Below are 27,316 nucleotides of genomic sequence, written 5' to 3'. Positions count from 1 at the left end.
TCCAACAAATCTTTTCACTGTGACTATTCATCCCACAAATCCGACAAGGGTGAAGATCCTAGCATCTATCCACTAGATGCCCTTCCCTATGACAATGGGAACATGAAATGCATTCCTTACTCTAAATTGATTTTTGAACATGCAACACTAGCAGCATCATATCTCTTTCTTTGAACAAATCCTAAGCCTTCATATTTTGGCCTCCAAATAGGCTGGATGGGCTCATTAATGCCTTGCCCATGCTTTCCTAATCTACTTCCCATAAAGCCCATATTTTGCATAATCTTCAAGATATTGTTGGCTTTGATTTGAAAATATCAATATCCTTTTCCAAAATCTTTACCTTCTTACCCAAATCTCCATTCTCCTTCTTAACTTCATCAAACAACTTTAAATTGTCCTTTAATTAAACATTTTCATTTTTAACCATTTCCAATTCCTTGTCAAGATTCTCGATTTGACACAAATACTTATATCTCTCATTTCTAAACTTTTTAAAATTATCTAATAATTTTGAACTACTCTTCTCTAATTGTCTTAATTCATCATTTCTAAATATCTTTTTTGCAAACCAAACTTTCATTCTCTTTTTTTAACCTTCTTGCCAGCCTTACTCATTAGAACAAATAAATTTTGTACACAAATAGATTACTTCTTCTATGGGTACTATTCTTGGACTACACAAAATAGATCTTCTTTAATCTCTATAAATCTTCAATCTTCCTTTTTAGGATTCTCAGCACAACCTACACTTGCTTCAATCAAATCTATAAAGCATAAGTTGTCTTCTCTCATTTCTTCATCTCAATCTTTTGCAAACATCATTGCCCAAATTACACATGCTCAATTTTTTTTCAAAATAGTCCAGCCTAGATAATACAACGAACACTCTTCATAGCCCAAGATCTTCATCTACTTTGATACAACATGTAGAATTACAATAGCCATGACAATCAGAATTAGAACAACAATAATGTTTTTATTTGATTTTTGAAATATAGCTCTGTTTACAAAATAGATTGTGCGAGCTATTGTAGAACAGAATTTAAAATGATTTTTATTGCTTGCATCAATAAGAAATAACCTTGCATACAATATTTGATTACAACTCTCAACTTAAGCTTCTTAATTCTGGAAAGAGTAAACTTCTAGTTGAATTCTACCATAGAAAGAGATAAAGCTAACTGCTTATAACAATATTTCCTTATTATTTAACCAAAACCTACAAATGGTAATGATAACTATGCAAATTAAGATGTGCTAAAAACTTATGTTTAACAGGACTACCTATTATTATGAAATCATGGGTCATGCAAATTCAAGAACCTAAATAAATTATTGATTAACTATGATGTGCAGTGGAACTATAGTCAAAGAATGAGCTAACTGATGTCATTCCATCAAATGTGTTGATATGCTATGAGCTGATATTTTTGAATTTAGCTCAAAATTATTTGGAAGGAGAGATGCCAAAAGAGCTAGGAAATCTGACCCAACTGTAGACACTAAATCTGAATCAAAACAAGTTGCAAGGTCTTATTCCTTTTTCTACTAAATTTTTTTACAGAGCTCTAAGTATTAGACATAGGAAATAATAAAATTCAAGGAAGCATCCCAATTGCAATTGGAAAACTAGCAGACTTACAAATTCTCAACTTGGATTTAAATAAGTTGCATGACAATTTCCTGCCAAATTTGCTCAACCTCATGAATCTTTAGATTCTAGGCTTATCTCATAATAATTTATCAGGTCTATTCCTGAAAGTTTGGGGATGATGAATGCTATGGCCAATGAGACACAAACTGACAAAGTAGAGATGAGTGATGGTAGGGGAGTTGGAAGCACTGATGTTGGTCCCAAATTTTCAATAGTTTTATTGAATCAAATAACACTTCGAGTTAAAGGAAGATCTATTCTATACACTAAGGTTGTTAATCCCTTCATATTTATGGATTTTCCCACAAAAAAAACCTCGGGCGACATTCCTGAGAAAATGTGAGAGCTAAAGGGTTTAATTTCTCTCAACATTTCAAACAACAATATGAAAGGGAGCATTCTTGAGTCCTTGGGAGGTATGATTCATCTAGAGTCTCTAGATCTTTCAAGAAATATTTTGTTAGACAACATTCTAGCAGATCTTGCAAGATAATTATTCTTACTTGTTTTCAATATTAATAAGTCTTTTTCCTTTTATGATAATTGTTCTATCTTGCTTTTAATATTAAGTCTATCTTTTTTTTCCTTCCATGCTAATTGTTCTATCTTGCTATTAATATTAAGTCTATCTTTCTTTCCTTCCATGATAATTGTTCTTACTTTTTTTTATATAATTTATTCATTTAACTTTAGGTTTTTGATAATCAAGAGTATAATATTTTGTTTAATGTTAACATTATTTCAATTATTTAAAAAAATTGTAATATATTATCTTTTAAATTATATGGAAAATGCTATTTCATACAATATTCTCTAAAATGATTCACATAAAACAATTATAATCTCAACATTTTCAATATTTTTCAAAACTTAAAAATCTATAAGAGTTATACTAATTACCTTCTTTCATTTTTCTAAAACCTAAGAGATTTATAAATATGTTTAAGTGATCTATTTTCTTCCATAATAATTAAGCAATTAAAAATAGAAATATTAAACTATAAAAATATGAATCAAATTGTTTGTGTTATAGTGACCTCTAAATTCTAAGAAATAGTGTCATTATAAATTTATTCAATATTTGACTATTTTCTATAATGCATAAAGAAGATAAGATATGTTCTAATTATGTAGACATTTGTTGAAGTTAGGATCTAATATTACCCTTGTGTCCACCTAATATTCTTGTTCAGTTGGTCAATTGCAATGTTATTGTTTATTCTTCTTACCATCTTGTTGATTATTACTACATTAAATTTTTTTTCTAATTGTTTCCTTGGTATTTACTCCACCAAAATCTCAATATTTTAAGTCAAATGGGTACAGAAAATTAAAGCCACTATGACTTATTCTCTCTCTCCAAACCAACATTTACTCTCTCTCCCCACACCATAACCTTTCAAAAAAGTTAAGATTAGAGAGTTGGAGTTAATGGTCAACATTTTCACCCTCTCCCCAATCCTTAACTTTCTAAACAAGTTTGAGATAAGATTTGCAACCTCAACTTTTTTTCCCTAATCTTAACCCAAAGATTGCAAGAACTCCAATCCTAACCCTTATTTGAAGATAATTGTCACTATGTGGAAGATTTAGAACCTAACATAAATATATCTAGATCTTTCTAAATGTTGTAGAAAAATATTGAAAGCCATTAGAATTGAAGAAGTGCATAGTTTTAAATCTGCATACTGAAGATGGATACCAAAACTTGAGGCTCTAATAGAAGATCTAGAGACAATACAATTTGAAAGCAAGATTTCTAAGCCATCATGGTTGTTCCTCAAATCCATGTGCACAAAAGGAAGCTCACAACAAAAGTAATGCTCATCTTTTGAGTGCATTCAAATTCTCTATTGAGCTACATGAAATAACTCTCTAATCTACCTAATGGGTGATGTGAAATACATCTATATCATACATGGAGGCTATGGTGATGAAATATTGTGCAACAATACAATTGATTGATGAATGGATTAAGTTTAGCTTGTTTGGAAGATAGAGAAGCACGTAGATTTCTTGTACCTTTAAGAAACTTGTAAGGTGTCCCATGCTTTTTTGGATCTTGTTTCTCTAGAAACCCTGGAAAATAGTGACTCATCCATTACTTGTTGAATAAAAAACAAAACCTTTGAATCCTTCTTATCTTTATCCTTCAATGAATCTCTCTACTTGTGAGAATGGCTGATAGGCTACCTGAACATATGTTTCTACAAAACTCTTCTCAACCAAATCCCATATATCTTGAGAGAGAAATAAAGTCTTCATTTTAATAGGCCAAATATCATAATTATTACCACTAAATATCAAAATTTGAGGTTGTGATATGTTGTTGATTGTTGTCATGTGTGTGGACGTAATTCTTTGATTTTAGCTATAATTTATTCTAGTTATGATTTTAGCTTTAACCTAATTCAATTTCAAAAAATACTAGCTCTGATACCACTTTTAAAAAAGAGACATGAGTAATACATATAATTGTTAATTTCTACTAAATAAATAATTTATTTATTTTAGGCAAAGTGGGACAAACCACATATATTAGTAGGTTAGAGTGGAACTTATGACCTCATATATGGAAGTCACCCCAATTCACCACTAGACTAGGGGTGGGATCCCTAAGTGCTACTTCATATTGGAGGCAAAGCCCAGTCATATATCCCAGGCCAACGGAGCAAGTACTTGGCACACAAGTCTCGTAAGGGAAACTAGCCCACAACCCTTCTCCACTATGAAGAGGAGTTGAACCTATGACCTCAAGTAAGTAAACCTCAAGGCACAAACCAACTCACCTACAACTGGAGAAGGGTTATAAATAATTTCAATAAGCATTATAAATATGAAGAAATATTAAACTAGAAGCTCTTTACATGCTGCTACAACATTACAAAGAAACTTAAAATTCTCTTCATTAATTCTTCTGTAGAGAATCACATTAAATTAACATATTTGAATACCTTACAATCACCACAAATAAATATAGGATTTATCTAACCAAAAGATAGCATAAACACCAAACCAAACTGGGATAACTCTACCATTGAAGAGGGACTAAACGTATTAATATGGGTGAAAACTTGTAAGAAACTAGAGACTAACTAACTCATGAGTAGCTAATTTATCAAATAATTTTTATTGACTATTTTACATGGAAATCACATGCTACCATTATTCATGTTTTTTCACAATAGTGAAACACCACAACAATGAAACTCATTGAATATTTTTGACAATAAATTGAATCTTAAATGAACTACTTGAGTGATGTTTATCATAAAAATTGAATGGCTTTCTATACTACAATTCCAACAAAGGATGTGTTTTCATCAATCAATCATAAGGTCCTATTTAATTTTATCTATATAAAATAGCTTGACACAATATTACAATATACATGCAATATATGATGATTATAAGTAAAATATATTTGTACATTGATATGCTACTACATGCAACTCTATTTTTCCAATCAAGGCCAATATTGCTACAACATCCCATATTCTACTTGACATGCAATAGTTTAGTTCAACCTCATAGACTTGTTGTTTCTACTATCATTTGCAATTCTTTTTTTGTTTTGTCATCCCGTCACTTTCATTCTATCTTTCCAAGGACACATCAAAGTGCACTTGCAATTTTTATCTTGACTTTTTAGACATGCATTAGGCCCTAACCTTTAAATCCAATGTATGATGCAAACAGGAATATGATAATTTATTTTTCTAGCCTTCAAATTATATGATATTTCTAGGTGGAGGCATTTCAATAATAGCATAATTAATTTCACATGTATTTTAATTCCATTTTTAGAGAAAATGAAACCCAACTTCAAAAATTATATTGGTTTCAAGGGGGAAAAAAAACATAATTTCACTATCTTGAGGTAATACTCTATAAATTATGAATCAAATACTTAGTACTAATTGTATGTTTTCTTATTATCAATATATGTCTTTAATAGTTCTCTAGTATTAATTTGTATTTGAAATTAACTACTTAAAAATAATGTATCGTAATGAATATGATAAATTATCTAATTAGATAAGATTTATACAAATCAAATGTTAGTTAAATAAATAAATAAGAGGCAAGGTACTTGTAAAGGTAAAAATACTTGTGTAATGTGTAGTATAGTTGATGAGAGAAATTGTAGATTAGGACTTTTATACTAAAAAATGTTTTAATGTAGCAAGATATCTAGGAGATGTACAAGTAAATAGAATTCTGAAAAAATTAAATTGAAAATATGACAAATTTTAGCAATAGATTTTATATCATTTTTAATACTAGTTTCTTTAATATCTTGTTTTGTATTAACTTACCTTTTATTATTTTTATCTTTATTGTTATTGATTAGGCTATGCTTATTCAATTTTTAAATATTATTTGTAGTTGAGTATATTTTATTTTTCTCATTCATATTTTGTTTAACTATTTTTAAAAGTACATTTTCCTTTAGTTTAAATGAACCTTATATTTTATCTTATCTTCTAGGTACAATCATGGACGGGTATTCAGAAAATGATAAATAAACAAGGTAGGAGCACATTAGATTTACACATTGAAATAAAAATGTTTACATTTAAATATAATTGACATCAATAAAAGTGTCTCATGAAATTGCCAATGCAATAATCTCATATTGGTATTATAGATATTTAAATTCATATTGGTATTATAGATATTTAAATATATATTCTATTGGTTGTATGTTATATAATTGTATTGGAAGATTAATATTTGTGAGCTTTTTAAATTAATATGTTGACCAATACAAACTAAATCTTGAATTATAGTAATTTTTTATCAACTTTTGTGTGCATGATGTTTAATGTCTATTTGAATTTATTTTATATTGTATTGTGTAATATTTTTTAATTTCTTTGAAACTCTATTTTAAAATTAATGCACATATATTGAACTATTATAAAATATTACATAGAGAAAGAAATGTGTTACACAAAATTTAATAATATATGGTATTACATTTATTTTTAGGATGATGAAGAAGTTTTATCTTAACCCAACTCAACCAAATTGATATGTTTATGTCTAGGATGATGGTGATGCTTTCTCTTAGCTCAATTCAAACAAATCAATATGTTTATGTCTAGTATGATGATGGACTTTTCTCTCAATCCAACTCAATCAAATCCACATCACTATTACAATATATTTTCTATCGATCTAAATAAAATCATCATTATCAAAAATATATTCTAACTAAGTATATCAGAAAATATACCTTTACCAAAAAAAAAAAGTATTTAAATTTCTTAAAATCATTTCCCCGTCATCTAAATGACCCCTTAACAAATTGAATATAATAAATATTTTTTACATTATAATTCATTTTACTCAAATGAGTGTATCCCACCAAACAAGGAATTTTATAACTTTTCTTAAAATAAATAATAAAAACTTTAAATTTATGTTTAGAGAAAAGGGGACTCTATTATTGAGAAGCAGTTTCATAATTGTTGTTGTAGGCCATCACACATGTACTAGTAGTCAATTTCTTTTTAACTTTTTTGGTTGGTGATTGCCCCATTTGTGCCCCACTATTGAGACATTTCATACGACTACTAAGATATTTAGCCACAAGGATTGATTTTTTTGAGTGAGTGAATCTTGGTGCAGAACATAGTTGGTATTGAGCGAGCATTTTGAAATAACACTTTTGGACTACTTTGCAATCCATGATCCCTACAAAGAGACCCATTTAATTGCTGGAATTGGACATGAATTGGCATCACTTCTGAAGAACTTGTAATCTGCAATTTGGATGCACCAAACTAGAATTGGGATTAGGATTAATTTGGATTTGATATCCTCAATCATCCCAAATACTAGAATTCAATTTTCCATCTAGATAGGAGGAATTGGATGAATTCCCATTCTAATTCTAATTTCACAAAAATGAGAATTAGAGAATATAATGAAATGTAACTTATTTTGAAGTCCACCTTACTATTTCATCCTTTTTATTTTATTTTTAACAATCCTTGGGGGATTCCATTTTGGGAAAATGAAGGAAATTAAGGAGGGTTTTTTCAACATTGAATTTGAAAGAAATTGTCTTAGGCAAACCAGCCTTAGTTCAAAAATCTAAAACATTTTTAGTTTCTATAGCAAAACAAATCTACTCTGAAACATTTCCGATTTTTTCACCATTTATTCTCAAAAGAGATAGATTCGTGTTGAATCACTACTCATGAAACATAGATTAACGGGTTTGACTCAAAAATTACAAAGTTAAATATGAAGGCAATATCACAATTTCAATTTATCAATTTGATTAAAATGTATTGCTAAAAGTGGCTCTGGGGAATCAAATCTAAGGAAGTCAATGATGAGGAGATAACAAGAACAAAGCCTATAATAGGCTCAATATTGAATGGAAAGAAGAAATAAATAAAAAACTACAGGTAAACACCAAATATGAACAACACCTTACAGGTTACATGTGTTCATTCATGGCAAGCACATAGGGATGTTGCCTTACCAAAAACATGTTTCTTCAAACTGTAGCCCATTCCTACAAATGGCCATGAAGAAAGTAATATACATTCCTCCTACCTACTCTCCACCACACTCAGGCCACTTCACATGGTGATTATGCGAGCAAGAGGCATTTTTCCCCAAATAAACTTCTAGAGATTCTAGTGTGATTCTGGCTTCCTGCAACAATAACTTCTACAAAAAGAAAACAATGCTACTACTACTATTTTATTCAAAAAACAACAGATACGATATGCATCCTTAATCAATTTGCAGTGTGAATAAAATAAAACCAAAACCCAAGTAGCAAGAAAGCGCTACAATTTTATTTATTTCATCTATTCATCTTAGTCCTTCTTCACATAGAGAAGAAAAATCTCAAATCATACTCTCCCAAAAGAATTTGCAGAGGATTTATAAACGAAGCCAAACAGTTAAAAACTAGTTTTGGCAACCACCAGACCCGTAAAGGTTTGTTTAAACCTTTTGCTAAAGTTATAAAAAAATATTAATTAAACCCTAAAATTAAACACCACCTCGAATGCAATTCAAACCCTAAAATTTAATAATAACAAAAAACATTTAAACACCATCACAATTGCAAACCAAAAATTTATTCCTGTGCCCAACACTTGCTCCTGCAGCATACTCCCGAGGGTGAATTTTGTCTCAAGTCCTCTTGGAGACCAATTGTTGTATATCCCCACCTTGCCTTAGAATTTCTGTTTCTAGCAACCAAGTAGCTTCAGAATCTGGAAGGCCCTTCCACTTAACCAAATACTCCATGTGTAATTTGTGTCTTGTCCTCATTGCTTCTTTGTTGTTGATGATACTTTCCATCTGGGGTGTCTCTTTAGAAGGCAATTCTTGAATCTAGTCATTTGATTCATGTGTTGTTGCTTCTGTACCAACTTCTTTGTTTGAACCTTTATAGAATGTGAGATCCAAGACATTAAATATAGGTGAAATAGCTACATCTGGAGGCAATGCCACTTTGCAAGCATTTTCTCCATACTTTTCTAAAATTTCACACGGGCCAATCTTCTTCATCATCAACTTTGTATGGCTGCCCCGAGGTAAACGATCTTTGTTCAAGTGAACCATAACCATGTTTCCAACTTGGAACTATACATTTCTTCTTTTCAAATCTGCTTTAGCCTTCACCTTTAGATTATTCTATTGTAGAATTTTTCTCAAGTGCTCAAGCACTTCCACCATTGCTTCAGCAAAGTCTTCTGCATGTCCACTCCTTTTCTCCAAACCATCGATATTTATGAGTTCCAAAACTCCCCTTGTATGTCTCCCATAAACAACTTCAAAAGGACTCATGCCTGTGCTACGATTCACTGAGTCATTATATGAAAACTCTGCTTAAGGTATGATAGCATCCCAACTACCTCCATGTTCTCGTGTCAAGCACCTCAAAAGGTTTCCCAAGGATCTATTAACCACTTCAGTTTGCCCATCTGTTTGAGGATGATAGGCTGAACTAAAAGATAAATTTGTGCCCAACTTCTTCCATAGGGTTCTCCAAAAGTGACCCACAAACTTGCTATCCCTGTCAAATACAATGCTCAATGGAAAACCATTAATACAAACTATTTCCTTAAAGAATAGTCCTGCAATATAACTAGCATCATTAGTGGTTCTACATGGAATAAAGTGAGTCATCTTACTGAATCTATCAACAACCACAAATATGATGTCATAACCTATCTTTTTCCTTGGTAATCCTATGAAAAAATCCATACTCAAACACTCCCAAGGTCTGTTTGGCATGGGTAAAGGTTGATAAAGTCCAGCATTTTTTGATACTCCCTTTGTCCTTTGACATACCAAACAACCTTCCACAAACTTTCTAATGTTTGTTTGCATCTTAGGCCAATAATAAAATCTTTGTACCAATTCTAATGTCTTGTTGAGTCCAAAATGACCAATAAGACCTCCACAATGTTTTTCTTTAATAACATTTTTCCGCATAGAGCATTTGGGAATACAGAGTTGGCTACGCTTAAACAACAGTCCATCTTGTACAATAAATTTAGAAAAAATTAGAATGAAAGCTATCTTCCAATTTAGTGCAAACCTCATATGCTTCGTTGAAATCTCTATCTTTCACATACATTCCCTTCAATGCATCTACGCCCATGCTTTGGATTTGTACTTCTTGCACTATTAACATTCTTCTACTAAGTGCATCAGCCACCTTATTGGCTTGTCCTTTCTTATTCCTGATTGTGAAAGTATAAGCCTGCAAACTCTCAACCCATTTCATGTGCCTATGGTTGAGTTTTTCCTGCCCATTCAAGAAACTAAGAGCATGGTTGTCAGTATACACAATAAACTCTTTAGGAAACAAATAGTGCATCCATTTTTCAATGCCTGGACCATGGCATACAATTCTAAATCATAAGAAGAATATTTCTTCTTTGCCTCATTCAGCTTCTCACTGAAAAATGCAACAGGTCTACCTTCTTGACTAAGAACAGCCCCTATTGCAAAGCCACTAGCATCACATTCTACTATAAAAACTTTATTAAAATCTAGTAAAACAAGAACAAGATATTTGGCTACCTTTTTTTTGAGTTCCTCAAAACTCTTATTTGCTGCATTATTCCATTCAAATTTTGTGTTACCTCCTCCTTTGATGGTGTCTAAAATTGGTGCACAAATGTTGCTAAAGTTCCGTATGAACTTCTTGTAGAATGTGGCCAAACCATGAAAACTTCGAACCTCTCCAATAGCCCTTGGTGTTGGCCAATTAATGATGGCCTCCACTTTAGATGGATCCATTTTCAATTCTCCCTTGGATATCACAAATTCAAGATACACCAACTCTTGTTTCAAAAAGTCACACTTCTCCAAGTTTATCTTCAACTTTTGCTCCTGTAGCCTTTGAAAAACCATCTTCAAATGCTGCAAATGCTCTTCCTTATTCCTGCTATACACCAAAATGTCATCAAGGTAGACAACAATAAACTTTCCAATGAAGTCGTGCAAAACTTCATTCATTAGTCGCATAAATGTACTAGGAGCATTAGATAAACCAAATGGCATAACCAACCATTCGTACAACCCTTCATTAGTTTTAAAGGCTATCTTCCATTCATCCCCTTCTCATATCCTTATTTGATGATACCCACTTTTGAGATCTATTTTAGAAAAATATGAAGCTCCCCCCAAACAATCTAAGAAATCTTCTATTCTAGGAATAGGAAATCTATATCTTATAGTTATCCTATTAATAGCCCTAGAATCAGTACACAACCACCACTTACCATCCTTCTTTGGAGCAAGAACTGAGGGTATGACACATGGGCTAAGACTTTTCCTTATCAGCCCCTTGTCAAGCAACTCCTATACTTGCCTGGCGATCTCTTCATTTTGTTGTGGTGTCATCTTATATGTTGCCTTGTTAGGTAGCACTGCTCTAGGAATAAGATCAATCTAGTGACTTATGTCTCTTATTGGTGGCAAAGACTCATGCATTACCTCAGCAATGATTTCCTTGTATTGGTTCAACAACTCTTCAACTTCTTTCGGGCCTACTATCCTACACTCCTTCTTCCTATCTTCCTTAGGCTTCAGCACCAATCCAAAGCGTATTCCATCTTCTTCAAGAGTATTAATGAACTCATTCTCACCCACCATCAACACACTTGGTCCAACTTGACCAACCCCTTTCTCTTCTCCTACAGAATTCAATCTGTATGTTACTCTGTTATTTTGGAAGCTATAAGAATTCTTCTCACTATCATGGTGTGCCTTCCTATCAAATTGCCAAGGTCTTCCCAACAAGAGGTGGCAAGCATCCATGGGCAAGACATCACACAATATTTTATCTTTATATTCCCCTATACTGAACTCTACCCAAGCTTTCTCATTCACAACTTCCTATTGCCCTTTGTTCAACCAACTAACCTTGTATGGACAAGAATGTGGAAGTCTCTCTAACTTCAATTTGTTTACAGCTTCAAGTGAGATGATGTTATCTGTGGAACCTGGATCAATTATTACTTTGCACAACTTACCTTTCACCTTGCATTGAACTCGAAAAAGAGCCCTCCTTTGAGTAATATCTTCTTTTAGTGGTTCCTTAAGAAGTGTCCTCCTTAACATGAGACTTTCTCCCTGAGCCTCTGTCATCAATTGAACTTCTGGTGAGTTCATACTTACATTATCTTCTTACACATAAGTGACTCTCCTTTTACCATTTTGAGAAGTAGATGCCCTTTGTGGACACTTATATTTTGGGTGCCCTATCTGACCACAACTGTAGCACTTCATTCCTGAGAACCTAGGTCCTCTACCTGGTCCATCTGACCTTCCTCCATTAGATCCCCTTCCACTGTAGCCTTCTTTGCTACTTGAGTCACCTACTTGCTCCTTAGGGTTAGACTCATCTCAGGACCTCTGGCCTTGTCCTCTATTGTTGAAGTTTCCCCTACCTCGATCATTCCTTCCACTTCTCCCTCCTTGTTGCTGATCATTCTTCCTCTTCAACTTCTCTTCAACTTTAAGAGCAAGTTGAAAACACTTCCCCAATGTATCTGGGGCCAAGAGGCTGATCTCCTCTTGTATGTTCATTCTCAGACCATTTAAATATCTAGCCACTCTTTCTGGTTCCTCCTCTTATTTCTTTTCCCTAAGAGTTAACCTATGGAGCTCTTCTATATAGGTATTCACATCCATCTCTTGTTGCCTCAAGCTTTGCAACTTTTTAAACAATTGAACCTCATAATCTGCAAGCAAAAATTGTGCCTTGATTTTTCCCTTTATCACTTCCCATGAAGAGATCATATTTTTGTTATTTTGTATCCTTTCTCCTTGAATATAATTCCACCATGAGAGAGCAGATCCTTTCAACTTTCCTTTTGCAATCCTTACCCTATCATTCTTTGGAACTTCATTCAACTTGAAGTAATTTGTGATTGCTTTAATCCATTCAATCACTTCCTCACTATTGAGACTACCTCCATATGTAGGTAGCTTATCAGTAATATCTCCTTTTATTGACTTTAAGGCATCAACAAATGCCTTTTGATCTGCACCCAATTCTGTTGGTGGATCCTGGTGTTGTTCTTCTTCTTCATCTCCACTGGTACCTTCTTCCACCTCATTCTCCTTATCCTTGTTACTAGACTCCTTGAACTCCTTGAACTTCTCTTCAAGAAGTTCCTCCATCATCTTTTTGATGGCATCTGGAGTCATACTTTTCAGAGGCATGGTGTGAGCCTCAGCTTCAGCTTGTGATTCTTCTGCAGACATACACTTCCCAGCAAGATCTTGTCTCGCTCTGATACCAATATGATGAGGAGATAACAAGAACAAATCCTATAATAGGCTCAATATTGGATGGAAAGAAGAAATAAATAAAAAAATTATAGGGAAACACCAAATATGAACAACACCTTACAGGTTACATGTGTTCATTCATGGCAAGCACATAGGGATGTTGCTTTACCAAACACATGTTTCTTCAAATTGTAGCCCATTCTTGCAAATGGCCATGAAGAAAGTAATATACATTCCTCCTACCCGCTCTCCACCACACTCAGGCCACTTCACATGGTGATTATGCGAGCAAGAGGCATTTTTTCCCAAATAAACTTCCAAAGATTCTAGTGTGATTCTGGCTTCCTGCAACAATAACTTCTACAAAAAGAAAACAATGCTGCTACTACTATTTTATTCAGAAAACAACAGATATTATATGTATCCCTAATCGATTTGCAGTGTGAATTAAATAAAACCAAAACCCAAGTAGCAAGAAAGCACTACAATTTTATTTATTTCATCTGTTCATCTCAGTTCTTCTTCACATAGAGAAGAAAAATCTCAAATCATACTCTCCCAAAAGATTTCGAAGAGGATTTATAAACGAAGCCAAACAGTTAAGAACTGGTTTTGGCAACCACCAGACACGTAAAGGTTTGTTTAAACCTTTACTAAAGTTATAACAAAATATTAATTAAACCATAAAATCAAACACCATCACGAAAAATTCAAACCCTAAAATTTAATAATAACAAAAAATACTTAAACACCATCACAATTGCAAACCAAAAATTTATTCCTGTGCCCAGCACTTGCTCCTGCAGCAGTCAACAGAGGTGATTGTTGAATTTCTTAGATGTTGTAGACTAAACTATGGTGCTTCCGACTCAGGCACTTGTGGATTTGATCGCCGTTGACAATGTTGGCAACATTAGCACTTCCCAGTGAGACCAATGTTAAGTGATGAGGCATGAGGCGCAAATAAGCTAATCTGAAGTACGCGATGAAGCACTTGTAGATCTAAGCCTGGATTGGGTTGTTAATTGTTGAGGGCGACTGATGAAGCACGAGCTATCAATGTGGGGGCTTGTGTGAATGTTGCATGGGTGAAGACCTATCGCTAACAATTCCAACTACAGACCTATTCGCGCCACTAGAATAGTGGATAAAAACACAAAATCCAATACAGACTGAATCTAAACTTTCTTTCAAACAAAACATGGCAGAGAAAACAAGATATAAAATGTAGGATTCGCAGGAGTCAAGTTATGAACACTGTGAATGTCAACCAAAATCTTCCAAAGAATAGAAATTGCAAAATCAAGTGCCAAGTTTGAAACTTTGAGAGTTTTCTTCACCACAAGAAGCACAGTCAGAGCATGTTTATATACAGAAGCTCCTTCTTCAGAGCAAGAACAGCACAAATCTAAATTTATGGATGCCAATCCTGATAGAAAGAATTTTCAGTGAAGATTCTCCAGATGAACCAAATGAGTTCATAATAACAAATCTGGAATATCAAATGTAGAATCTGTCAAAATCTGGAACTTAATAATAAATCTAGAATATCAAATGTAGAATTTGTCAAAATCTGGAATATCAAATCAAGAATAACCAATCCGGAATAGCTCACTCAACTATACAAATACACTTCAGAAATATAGAATATGTTAGATGTCACAGTCGTATGCCAAACATAGAAACAGAAGTCCTTTACTTGAAACAAACGCTAGGGAAGAATAGAAAGGCCATTCTCCATTCAAAATACAGACTGCTGAAAAGAGCCAACGTCTATCCCTTCAAACGCGTGGCAGAGAAGACTCGGATGTTCAAAGAACCAAGAAACAAGCCTCGAACTTGTATCTATTCTTAGAGCTCTTGTTATTCATCTCCAAGCCCAAGGGCTTTGCTTTCCAATACAATCATGTCTCCCTTCAAATTATGCATGGCAATCATGATATTCCTGCTCTTCAACTTATCTTTTGTCAGCGCCTGCCGAGATGATGAAAGACGTTACCTTGTCGACACCGTGGCAGCAATTCAACTGCTGTCAATGGGAGGGTGTCATCTGTGACTGTCATTCAGGCCACGTTGTTTCCCTCGACCTCAGTCGTGATTTTTACAATCCAAGTAACGGACAATTTCCACTGATGGGGAAAATCCATCCATCATTGTTCAACATGTAACATCTGCAATATTTGGATTTGACTGGAAATTCCTTCGATGGTTCTACCGTTCCTCCGCAGGTGGCAAAACTTCAGAAGCTTACTTTCCTCAGCCTGGCAAGTCCTGGACTTGGAGGCAAGATTCCTCTGGAATTGGCTAACATTACAACCCTGCGCCACCTGGATTTAAGCCAGAATCGCTTCAGTCTTAATGCCATCCCCTGCCAGCGGGGAAAACTGCAGAGCTTGACTTTCCTTAAATTGGAATTTGCTGAAATTGGGGGTGAGATTCCCCCGGAAATGGGTAACATTACAACCTTGCGGTACCTGGATCTGAGCGGGAATCCCTTCAATGGTACTCTTATACCACCTCAGCTGGGGAAACTTCAGAGGCTTACATTCCTTGACTTGGCGGATGCTCAATTAGAATGTGAAATTCCTCCGGAATTGGGTAACCTCACAACCTTGCGCCACCTGGATCTCCTAGCCCATGCATCTGGAAATGAGGGTCCATTAGCACATGAAATGGAGAGTGGGAGGTTTGCAGGATGGATACGAAATTTGGAAAGCTTGGAATACCTGAATATGGGTTATGTGGATCTGTCAATGGCATCTGATCAGGATTGAGGTAACGCTTTGAACAGCCTCTCCAATCTTAGGGAGATTTACCTCCATGATTGTGGACTTTCAGGTGCTTTTCCTTCTCTGCAAAACCTCACTCATTTATCCCATCTGGATCTTTCAGAAAATTCATTTTATTCTTCATTGCCATCTTGGTTTCAGAATGCCTCGTCCATGGTTTACCTTGATCTGTCCGAATGTGATCTCAATGGCTCCATACCTTCAAATTTCTTGCACGGTTCAACAATCAGAAAACTTGACTTGTCACATAACCATCTAGGAGGAATAATTCCTCAATCCATTCCAAATTTTTCAATGCTTGAAACGTTGGACCTCTCCTACAATAACTGTACAGGTGATTTGCAACTGTTTTGTTCATCCTTTGGTAGGCACCTGTACCTCAGACTCCTTTACCTCAATAACAACCAGTTGTCTGGAACAATTCCAGATGCCATTTCAAAGTTTTTCAAATTAGAGACGGTGTCCCTCAGCTCCAATAATTTAATCGGTTTCTCTCCTTCCGTATTAGAAATGGCTCACCTCGAAGAGGTTGAACTTTCTGAAAATCAGCTTAGACTTAATATCTCTTCAAGTTGGATTCCACAATTTGTCAAACTGGAGTACTTGGAGTTAAGATCTTGTAATCTTCAAGGGGAGATTCCTGCATATTTGTCTACACAATATTCAATACTAGCATTGGACCTATCCGATAACAACGTTGGGGGAAATATTCCCACTTGGTTGTGGGATCTTCCCACTCTTCAAATTCTCAATCTTTCTCATAACCACCTGCAAGGTTCTCTGCCCACTGTTATTTCCGAAAATATGTACAGTGTAGACTTGCATAACAATAGCTTTCATGGTTCTATCCGAGTTTGTTTTCCATCGATTTTAGACATGTCAGAGAACAGGTTCACTGGTTCTATCCCACAGACCATATGCTCTGCCAATAGTGAATTGAGATTTGTGGACTTGTCAAGAAACGAGCTGACTGATGCCATTCCTACAAATCTGTTGACATGTTCTGATCTGGTAATTTTGAATTTGGCTCAAAATTATTTGGAAGGGGAGATGCCAGAAGAGCTAGGAAATCTGACCCAACGTCAGACACTAAATCTGAATCAAAACAAATTGCAAGGTGTTATTCCTCTTTCTATTGCACTTTATACAGAGCTCCGAGTATTAGACATAGGAAATAATAAAATTCAAGGAAGCATCCCAATTGCAATTGGAAAACTAGCAGATTTACGAATTCTCAACTTGGGTTTCAATAAGTTGGATGGCACTTTTCCACCGGAGTTGCTTAGCCTCAGGAATCTTAAAATTCTAGATTTATCTCATAATTATTTATCGGGATCTATTCCTGGGAGTTTGGGGATGTTGAATGCTATGGCCAATCAGACACAAATCGACGAAGTAGAGATGAGCAACGCTGGGGGAGTTGGAAGCGCTGATGTTGGTCCCGAATTTTCAATAGTTTTAGTGAATCAAATAACACTTTGGATTAAAGGAAGATCTACTCTATACCCTAAGGTTGTCAATGCCTTCAGATTTATGGATCTTTCCCACAACAAACTCTCGGGCAACATTCCTGAACAAATGGGAGAGCTGAAGGGTTTAATTGCTCTCAACAACAACAATATGAGAGGTGGCATCCCTGAGTCCTTGGGAGGTATGGATCAGCTGGAGCAGAGTAACGAGAATCGCCATAAAATCGCCTGAATCGGCGATTCGGCGATTAGATTCAGCAATGGCGATTTTTTTGGAGTCGAAAATCGCCATTGCCGATTTCTTCAAGTGAATCCCCTGAATCGCCGATTCAGGCGATTCAGGCAAAAAATCGCATGAATCACCTGGAAAAATCGGCAGGAATCGCCTGCGGCCAATAAAGTATAGAGTTGTAAAATTTTAAAAAATTGCTTGGTTTTTTTACTTTGTTTTTGACCATTTCTCTTTGTGATAACCCTAAAGGGCCTTCTATTTATTTAACATGAGTAGAAGAGAGGAAAAGTGAGAGAGAAGAAGAGAAAAGAAAAGCCATAGGTTTCTAACCGGCAAGAAGAAAGAGCACAAAAGAGATCAGCAATCCATTTGGGGAGGCCATCAATTGCATTGGGAGCATTAGGGAGCCAATCTCAACACTCATCAACTCATTTACAAGAGGTAAGTGCTCCTTTTTTTTTTGCATGTTAGTGTATATGCATTTTTTGTTAAATTTTTATAATTTTCAAAATTTTTAGTTTAGATCTTGAATGTTCTTTATTTTTACTAAGTTGCAAACTAGGGTTTGTTGTTTTGTAGCTTTTATTAGCTTCAAACTTTGATATTTTACATATAAATTTTTATTGCAGCAGCCTTTGCTTTCATTTTTTGCAAATTCGCAATGGGTAGAAAAGATGAATGTTGGAAATATAACAAAGAGTTTCCTGGAAGAACCAAATATCAAACAAAATGTATTTTTTGTAAAGAAAAAATAACTTCTGGGGGTATTTATAGATTGAAATACCACATTGCTGCTATACCTGGACACGATGTTACAATTTGCACTCACCAAACTCCTGAGGCAAAACGCACTTGCTTAATGGCATTAGAAAAAATTGAAAAAGACAAAGCCAATAGGAAAATGCAACTTGAAGGGTTAAGGGGTATTGGCTCCCATGTTCCCGCATCTGCATCTGCAGCCACATCCACATCTGCATCTGCATCAGCTTCTGCATCTGTAGGTTGTGTTGGAGAGGGTTCTTCTAGGCCTCCTTTTTATCCTAGTTCTTCTGCTTGTGCTAGTGCTAGTCGGTCACATACTGAGACAGAGTCCTACACCAACCTATTGCAGCCTAGAGTGCGGAAAAATAGAATGGATAGTTACTTTGTGCCCCGCACTACTCCTGGTTCCCAACCCACGCTTGAGGGCATGGGTTTGAACAAGGAAATTCATGATGCTGCCAGAAAGGAGATATGCAAATTTTGGTACTTTTGCAACATTCCATTTATTGTAGCCAGGTAATTGATTCTTTTTTCGTTGTTTTCTTTAAAGTTAAAATTAAAAGTAAAAGTAAAACTTTAATTATATTTACTTGTTTTATAATTTGAGTCTTTGACATCTAAATTTTTATTTGTGACAGGGCTCCTTATTGGCAGAACATGATAGACGCGGTTGCTATTTGTGGTCCGGGGTTTAAAGCCCCAACTGAGGCTGAGTTGAGCGGATACCTCTTGGATGAGATGGTAGAGGACATGAGGGCTGAGCTCGAGGAGAACCGAAAGGAGTGGATTGCAAAGGGTTGCACCATCATGACTGATGGTTGGATAGATAGAAGGAATAGAACACTCCTCAATTTTCTTGTATCCTGTGGAGGTAATTGATCATTCTACTTTCCTACATACATAATTGTAAATTTTGATTTGTTGAATGCTAATTTGTTGATGATCCATTTAATTTTAATATTCTAATTCGTTGTTTTGTTACTTGTAGGATATACCATGTTCATCAAATCCATTGATGCTTTCGCACATGTAAAAAATGCCACATACTTATGTGAGGCTATTGAGGAAGCCATAGCAGAGGTGGGAGAACAAAATGTGATCCAGGTGGTGACGGATAATGCAGCAAGTTATGTTGCTGCAGGTAAACTTTTAACTTTTCAAGTTTTGAAAATAAATTTATTTGAATTTTGAAATTTGAATTTCTAATTGACTTAAAATTGTTGTAGGTAAACTTTTGATGGAGAGGCACCCCGCCATATTTTGGTCCCCTTGTGCGGCACATTGCATTGACCTCATGTTGGAGGAAATTGCAAAACTTGAGTTTGTCAAGTCATGTGTGGAAAGGGCAAAAAAAATATGCAAATTCATTTATAATCATTCATTTGTCCTTAGCACAATGAGGAAGTACACAGAAGGCAAAGAGTTAGCTCGCCTAGGTATCACGAGGTTTGCCTCGAATTTCATCACCTTGCTGATGCAGGAGCATCTTGCATCCAAAATAAAGGGGAGACATGTTGAATGTAAAATTTAAAATTTAAAAAAAAAAAAAAAAAAAAAAAAATCTGGAGGAGAGAGAAAGTGACGAAAATAGAAGGAAAAATAATTTAAAAATAAAATAAGGGAAAAAGGAGAAAAGAGGAATTTCTATTTTCAAGGTGCATGGGTGGCGTAAATAGAAAATAATAAAAATAGTTGTCATTCCATTAATCGAGGTGTGTAGGTGGAAATTCTAGAAGGTTTTGGATAAATCATGTATTTAATATTTGTTGGGTGCTTAGTTGTATTTGGGTGGGAATTTAATATTTATTTAAAGGTAGTTGTATTTACCTTTTATCCCACATTGGTTGTGTTTGTAATGTCTTGGGTTAGAAGTGCCTATTTAAGGAAGGCTTATTATCATTTGTAATCAAGTTCAAGAAATAGAAGCTCGAGGAGTAGAAACTTGAGAAGTAGAAGTTGTGGAAGGAGAAGCTCAAGGAGAAGCTTGATATCATCTTGTGGGTGTTGTAAGGATCTTCAAGTATAATAAAATTTCTTATGAAGCATTTTTTTTATTGGTCTCCATATTGTTGCTTTCTTGATTGTGAGTGAGTAAGGGTGGTGTGGCCCTCTATCAAGTGGTATCAGAGCGGGAGTTCCTGAGTGTGTGGACAGATCACCGAACGTGAGGCAGTTTACACCAAGATTTGCAAAGAAGGTTGATCTTGTGGTTGATTGATCTTTTAGATTGGTGGATTTGTTTAGGGTTTGCTAAATTTTTGGAAGATGCCTCCAAGAAGATTGGACCCCAAGGAAAATGATGACCTTAGTGAAGCGATGGAAGAAAGAATTTTAGAGAAGATAAGAGCAGAGGTCAAATCAGAAATTGCATTGATAAAGAGTGACATGATTGCTGAAATTGTGAGTGCTTTGGGTGGTGTACCTAGGCATGTGGATACTGAAGACAGATATGACGAAGTTGCTGAAGACTTTGAAGCTACTAGTGAGGATAGAAGTGATCATGAGGAGAGACCTATTGGAATTAGGGCTAGTCAGTTTGCTCGACCTGGATCTCAGTTGAAGTTGAAGCATAAGATGGAGGTTTCTAATTTTTCAGGTACTTTGAATCCTGAAGACCTAATTGATTGGATTGGTGAATTAGAGGACTACTTTGAGCTTGAGGGTATTGAAGATCCATTGAGAGTAAGGTTGGCACAAACTAAGTTGAAGGGACATGCTGCTCTTTGGTGGAAGGAACTGCAAAGAGACAGAGAAGAGGAAGGTGAAATGAAGATCACTAGATGGAAATTGATGGTGACCAAGTTAAAGGCAAAGTTCATTCCGGCTGATTATGAACTTGAATTGTTTAAGAGGTTGCAGAATCTGAAACAGAAGGATATGACTGTGAAGGATTACACTGAGGAGTTCTACAAGTTGACTATTCGGTCTGGGCATAGAGAATTGTCAAAGGAGAAGGTAGCACGGTATATTAATGGTTTGAGATTCAATATTCAAGATGAGGTTGGTATGCTGAATATTTCCATAGTTGAGGATGCTTATCAGTATGCTTTGAGAGCAGAGGAGAAGCTAAAGAGGAAGAATCAAGGTAGTTCCCGAGGGAAGGAGAAGCAAGATAGTTCGGTACAAACTAAACCAAAAGTAGAAGGTGAACCAAAACCTATTGAACAAAGAAGAAGGACAGGTGGAGGTGTATTCAGAGGTAATTGTTTCAAGTGTGGTCAAGAAGGGCATAGATCTTTTGAATGTTCTATTGGTAGGACAGCTACTATTGTGAATGAGGTTGAAGTCCAGGAAAATCAGCCTGAGGAAGGAGAAAGTTTGTTGGCTCGGCGAGTACTAATGGGTAAGAAGACATTGGATTCTTGTCAGAGGACTAGTTTGTTCAAAACTTGTTGTAAGTCTGGTGGGAAAGTTTGCAAGGTGATTATAGATAGTGGTAGTACTGATAACCTTGTTGCTGAGGAGATGGTTCAAAAACTTGGTTTGAAGAGATTGAGACATCCTTGTCCTTATAGAATTGGCTGGTTGCAAGGTGAGCATGCTTTGGAAGTGAGAGAGCAATGTCTTGTTGATTTTCAGATTGGGCAGTATAAGGATCAAGTATTGTGCGATATTGTGGATATGAACAGTTGTCATGTGTTACTTGGTAGACCTTGGCAGTATGATTGTAGGGCTATGCATGATTGTGTTAGGAATGTGTTTACTATTGAGAAAGGTGGTAGGAAGTTTTCCTTGATTCCTTTGCAGAATGAAGCACTCGGTAGGAGAAACTTGAGTGTTGGCAGTCGAGTTGAGTTGGCAAATTTTGAGAAGATTGAAAATCAGCATGGGGAGCAAACCTATAGAACACCTATGGTGGATGTAAAGGAGAAGAAGAAAAACAAGGGAAAGAGTGTGCAAGTTGAAGATTTGGAGGACATATATGTGAAGAACCAGTTTGAGATTTATGTACTAAATCCCGAAAGATGTTCTTCCAGCTATTAGAACATCTTTTCGGACCTGGGGAGTCTGATGCAGGAGCATCTTGCATCCAAAATAAAGGGGAGACATGTTGAATGTAAAATTTAAAATTTAAAAAAAAAAAAAAAAAAAAAAAAAAAAATCTGGAGGAGAGAGAAAGTGACGAAAATAGAAGGAAAAATAATTTAAAAATAAAATAAGGGAAAAAGGAGAAAAGAGGAATTTCTATTTTCAAGGTGCATGGGTGGCGTAAATAGAAAATAATAAAAATAGTTGTCATTCCATTAATCGAGGTGTGTAGGTGGAAATTCTAGAAGGTTTTGGATAAATCATGTATTTAATATTTGTTGGGTGCTTAGTTGTATTTGGGTGGGAATTTAATATTTATTTAAAGGTAGTTGTATTTACCTTTTATCCCACATTGGTTGTGTTTGTAATGTCTTGGGTTAGAAGTGCCTATTTAAGGAAGGCTTATTATCATTTGTAATCAAGTTCAGAAAATAGAAGCTTTTCAACTGTAAGCTCTTGTAGTGAATTTTCAAGTATTAATGGATGTTTTGTGAAGCATTTTCTCTATCTCTATATTGTTGCATTCTTGGTTGTGAGTTGTTAGAGTGGTGTGGCCCTTCACTTGCAGTCCTTGTTGACATCAAGGGATGAATTGAGGAGCATGTTTGTTGGGCGGGAGTGGATTTCCTCTTCCTATGCTACGACCATTGTAGGGATAGATGTGGCGGATTGCATATTTGATGAGGATGGTTTTTGGAAACTTGCTAGAGAAATCCTGCAGGTAAATTTATTGCAATTTAACATTTAGTATTTTACTTTTACTTTAAGTTATATTATTTTATATTTAAGTTTTGACTCAAGTTTTTTGTTTTACTTTATATGTAGGTCACTAAGCCCCTTGTAGCTTTGCTACGAACTGCTGATGGGGAGAAGCCCTCTATGGGCTACATTTATGAGGGCATGGATAGGGCCAAGGAGGCCATCAGAGCCCAATATGCAGGAGTGCAGGAGAGGTATGGCCCTATTTGGGACATCATCGATAGGAGATGGCAGAATCAGCTCCATCGACCCATCCATGCAGCAGCTTACTTTCTGAATCTGGCATATCGTTTCCGTCCTGAGTTCAAGGCAGATGCGGAGGTTCTCACTAGCTTATACACAGTGATTCAGAGGTTGAGTAGCGATGAAGATAGCGCTGCTGCGATTGTTGAGCTAGACCAGTTCAACAATAAAGAGGGGCCACTTTTCTCTAGCAGGATGGCCATAAATGCTCAGACAACACTACAGCCAGGTAAAAATTAAATAATATATTCAATGTTCATGAATCTAGATTCTAACCTTAAAGTTGATTATGTAATTTTAGAGTTAACTTGTAATTTGTAAATGAGACTAATTGTTTCTATTTTCAATTTTTCCCTTATTGCAGATAGATGGTGGCAAATGTTTGGGGCCACAACCCCAAAACTTCAAAAAATTGCCATTCGTATTCTGAGTCAGCCAAGCAGCGCTTCTGGATGTGAGCGCAGTTGGTCCATGTTCGAGCACATCCATTCGAAGAGGAGAAATAGGTTGACAGTGCAGAAGTTGAATGATATTGTCTTTGTTCATTACAACCTCCGTCTTAGGATCAGACAGATTTTGGGCACTGACTCCTCTCCGATCATTCTAGAGGAGATTGATCCAGAATCAGAGTGGCTCACAGAGGTTGTGGATCCAGTCTTCACTAAGGAAGACCGTGTGTGGGTTGACCAGGTGGATATAGAGGCTGAGGCAGCTAGAGCACGTTCTTCAGGCATTGGTAGATGCACACGTGCACGCACAGGCACAGGCCCTAGCGACGTTCATGAGCCCATCTTACATGCGGGAGATATGGCTCGGCAGTTCTCTAGGACCTACATTAGACGCCTTGCTACTAGGCAGACTGGATACTCAGAGGCTGAGGCTGAGGCTGCAGCCGAGCTTTAGGATGATGTTGAGGATGATGATGATGACTATGAGTTTGAGGCTTGAGCTGGAGCCTTGTTTTTATATTTTGTTTACAGATATTGATACTGAATCATTGATAGACATATGTTTCAAACTTTCATGGATCTTCATCTTAGATTCTTACATACATTTATGATTTGATGTCTTATGGATCATCTTACATACATTCTATGATTTAAATCATTGTGATCATTTGATTTCTATTTACTTCAACTAGCCTACAATTTACATTTTAGATAACATAGTTACATATGTGATGGATTTTATGTTCCATGTTTATGTATGTTAAGTTTTAACTTCTATTTGATGATGTTATAGTGTATTTAAGTTATATTCAATAAAGGGTGCATGAAATAAGTTTTAAATTGTTAAAATCTTTAAATTTAAAGGGTTTTTTCAAATTTTCCGATTCATCGCCGATTCATTGCCGATTCATTGCCGATTCATGATTCGATTCGGCCTTGTCGATTCCGATCCGATTCCGATTCTTGTTACTTTGAGCTGGAGTCTCTAGATCTTTCAGGTAACAAGTTGTCAGGCAACATTCCAGCAGATCTTGCAAATCTCACATTCCTTTCTGCTTTAAATCTTGCATACAAAAATCTTACCGGGTTTATACCTCAGGGGAAACAATTTGCAACATTTGAGGCTTCTTGTTATCTGGGAAACCCCAGTCTTCATGGTTGTCCCTTGGAAAATGGAACAATGAGATCTGTTCGTGGTGAAATAAGTGGTCAAGCGCAAAGGAATAGCACAGAATTGACAGATGGAGGTGCAGACGTGATGGATCGATGGTGGGTAGTGTCAGTGGGGTTATATTTCGGAGTTGAATTTGCCAGCGTGATTGCAATGTTGAGCTTTCGCCTAAAGTCAAGGTACAAGTGTTTTACTTTGATGGATAGTTTTGTCCAATATCTTTTTGAATGCTGAATTTATAAAAGTTTTATGTTGGTCTTGATGTATTTTTTATTTTTATATTTAACTTCTTACATACGGTTAGAAGTCCCACGAAGTAGTTGTTATATGGGTTGAGCTGATTCTTTATCTCTTTTATTTTATGGATCAGCTTTTCAAATATTAACATTGTACAGGTTGCAGTTGATCATAGTTTTTCCTAAATGCTATCCACCAATTTTTGGTGGATATGCTTCTTGGATTATATGCAAAGATTTCAAAATACATTCCAATTCTCCTAGATACTTATTCATAATAGAATCTTCTTAACAGGTTGAATTTTAAGAGAATAAATATAAGATTTTGTTTGTACAGAATGTATTTGTGATATGCTCTATTGAATATTATTTTTGGACCTGCGTTTAGAAACATGTAGAAATATATTAAGAATTGATGTTTGATTGCAAGATAACCCCCATTTCGTTTTCTATTAGTTGGTACTTGGTTAATACTATATTAGTTTAGTATTTGGTTGGTAGCCTTTCATACTTGATACCTAATTGGTTGCAACCTTCTTTGGGGTAGTAGGATGCATGCAGCCACCAAATTGGAAAAAGAGGGGTAAAAATTTATTAAGATAAAAAGGAATACAACAAGGAGAGCTCAACAAGGATCTCGATCCTGAGCAACAAGATCATCAAATTCTTGCACCATCTCAGAGGAAAGTTGCCTCTGATCCATAATATTCCAACTCAGATCATGACTAGAAGCCCATTTGGCTAAACAATTAGCAGCTCTATTCCATTCACGAGGAATATACATGAACCTAATGAATTGAAAAGAGGTAGAGAAGAGAATAATCTGATTAACAACAGTGGCCAGCTGCCAACTAACATCCTCAAGCTCCTGCAAAGAAAGCAAGTTCACCACCACATGGGAATCAAACTCACAGATAATCTTACTCCATCCCCGCAAGCAACACTATTCGATAGCATATAAAATAGCCTAAGCTTCCATGAGATTGTTAGTGAAATCACCCTTATGAACCGAGAAAAAGAATTTAACATCACCAGAACTACAACAAGCCACTCCCCCAATACCAGCAAAGCCTGGATTCCCCCGGGAAGAACCATCAGTGTTAATTTTGAGAACTCCATAGGGAGGAGGAGTCCACTGCCCATCCCGATTTACACAACCCTTCCTCTGATGTTAAAGCTGCCTAGACATAGAAGGAAACCTTTGAGTTGCAGGCCCATCCTGAAGATGAAAATTGAGGCAATTGCATCTAGCAAGATCAACCGGATCCATACCCCCATCTAGCTCACACTTCACAAAAATAGTTTCCTAAAGAGAATGTAAGATCTTCCACCAAAGATGCAAAACACCAAGCCAAACATCTTGGAATATTCAACAATTCCTCTCCAACCATATATGCCAAAGCAAGAATGATGGGCCAACAATCCAAGCAACATGGAGAGGAGAAGACTTGGAGGGAGCACTTCCCAAGCGGGCCTAAAACTCAGGCAAAGAGGAAGCATGCCTACAAGAGAAACCCCAAGCACTCCACCAAAGGTGCCATAGCTGAAGAGAATAGGAGCAATGGAAGAACATATACGAGACAGACTCCTCCCCATTACCACACAAAACACTTAATACACTTAATTTTCTTTTGAAAAGTTATGAAAAGTTGGTGAAAAAAAAAATTTGTGACTGGATAGCCACCACTATAGGAAGCATACTCAAAGAAGAGATCTTAAATAAAATT

The 27,316-nt window shown here is 35.7% G+C and overlaps 1 protein-coding gene and 1 pseudogene across 1 annotated transcript; both read left to right on the top strand.

The window, feature by feature from the left end:
* The first annotated feature begins 15,466 nt into the window (after positions 1-15,466).
* LOC149544564 (uncharacterized) lies at positions 15,467-17,940 on the top strand (annotated as a pseudogene).
* Positions 17,941-19,563: 1,623 nt separating this feature from the next.
* Positions 19,564-24,858, top strand: LOC149544563 (uncharacterized). Its single transcript, XM_089795988.1, has 4 exons — positions 19,564-19,843; positions 19,929-20,047; positions 23,557-23,962; positions 24,098-24,858. The coding sequence occupies exons 1-4, from the start codon at positions 19,699-19,701 to the stop codon at positions 24,634-24,636; spliced, it is 1,209 nt and encodes a 402-aa protein (XP_089652114.1). The 5' UTR covers positions 19,564-19,698; the 3' UTR covers positions 24,637-24,858.
* The last annotated feature ends 2,458 nt before the right edge of the window (positions 24,859-27,316 follow it).

Source organism: Cupressus sempervirens, chromosome 8, assembly GCF_028749045.1.
Source record: "Cupressus sempervirens isolate cs-2001-9-10 chromosome 8, ASM2874904v1, whole genome shotgun sequence".
Taxonomy (NCBI): domain Eukaryota; kingdom Viridiplantae; phylum Streptophyta; class Pinopsida; order Cupressales; family Cupressaceae; genus Cupressus; species Cupressus sempervirens.
This window is presented reverse-complemented; position numbering and strand designations above follow the sequence as displayed.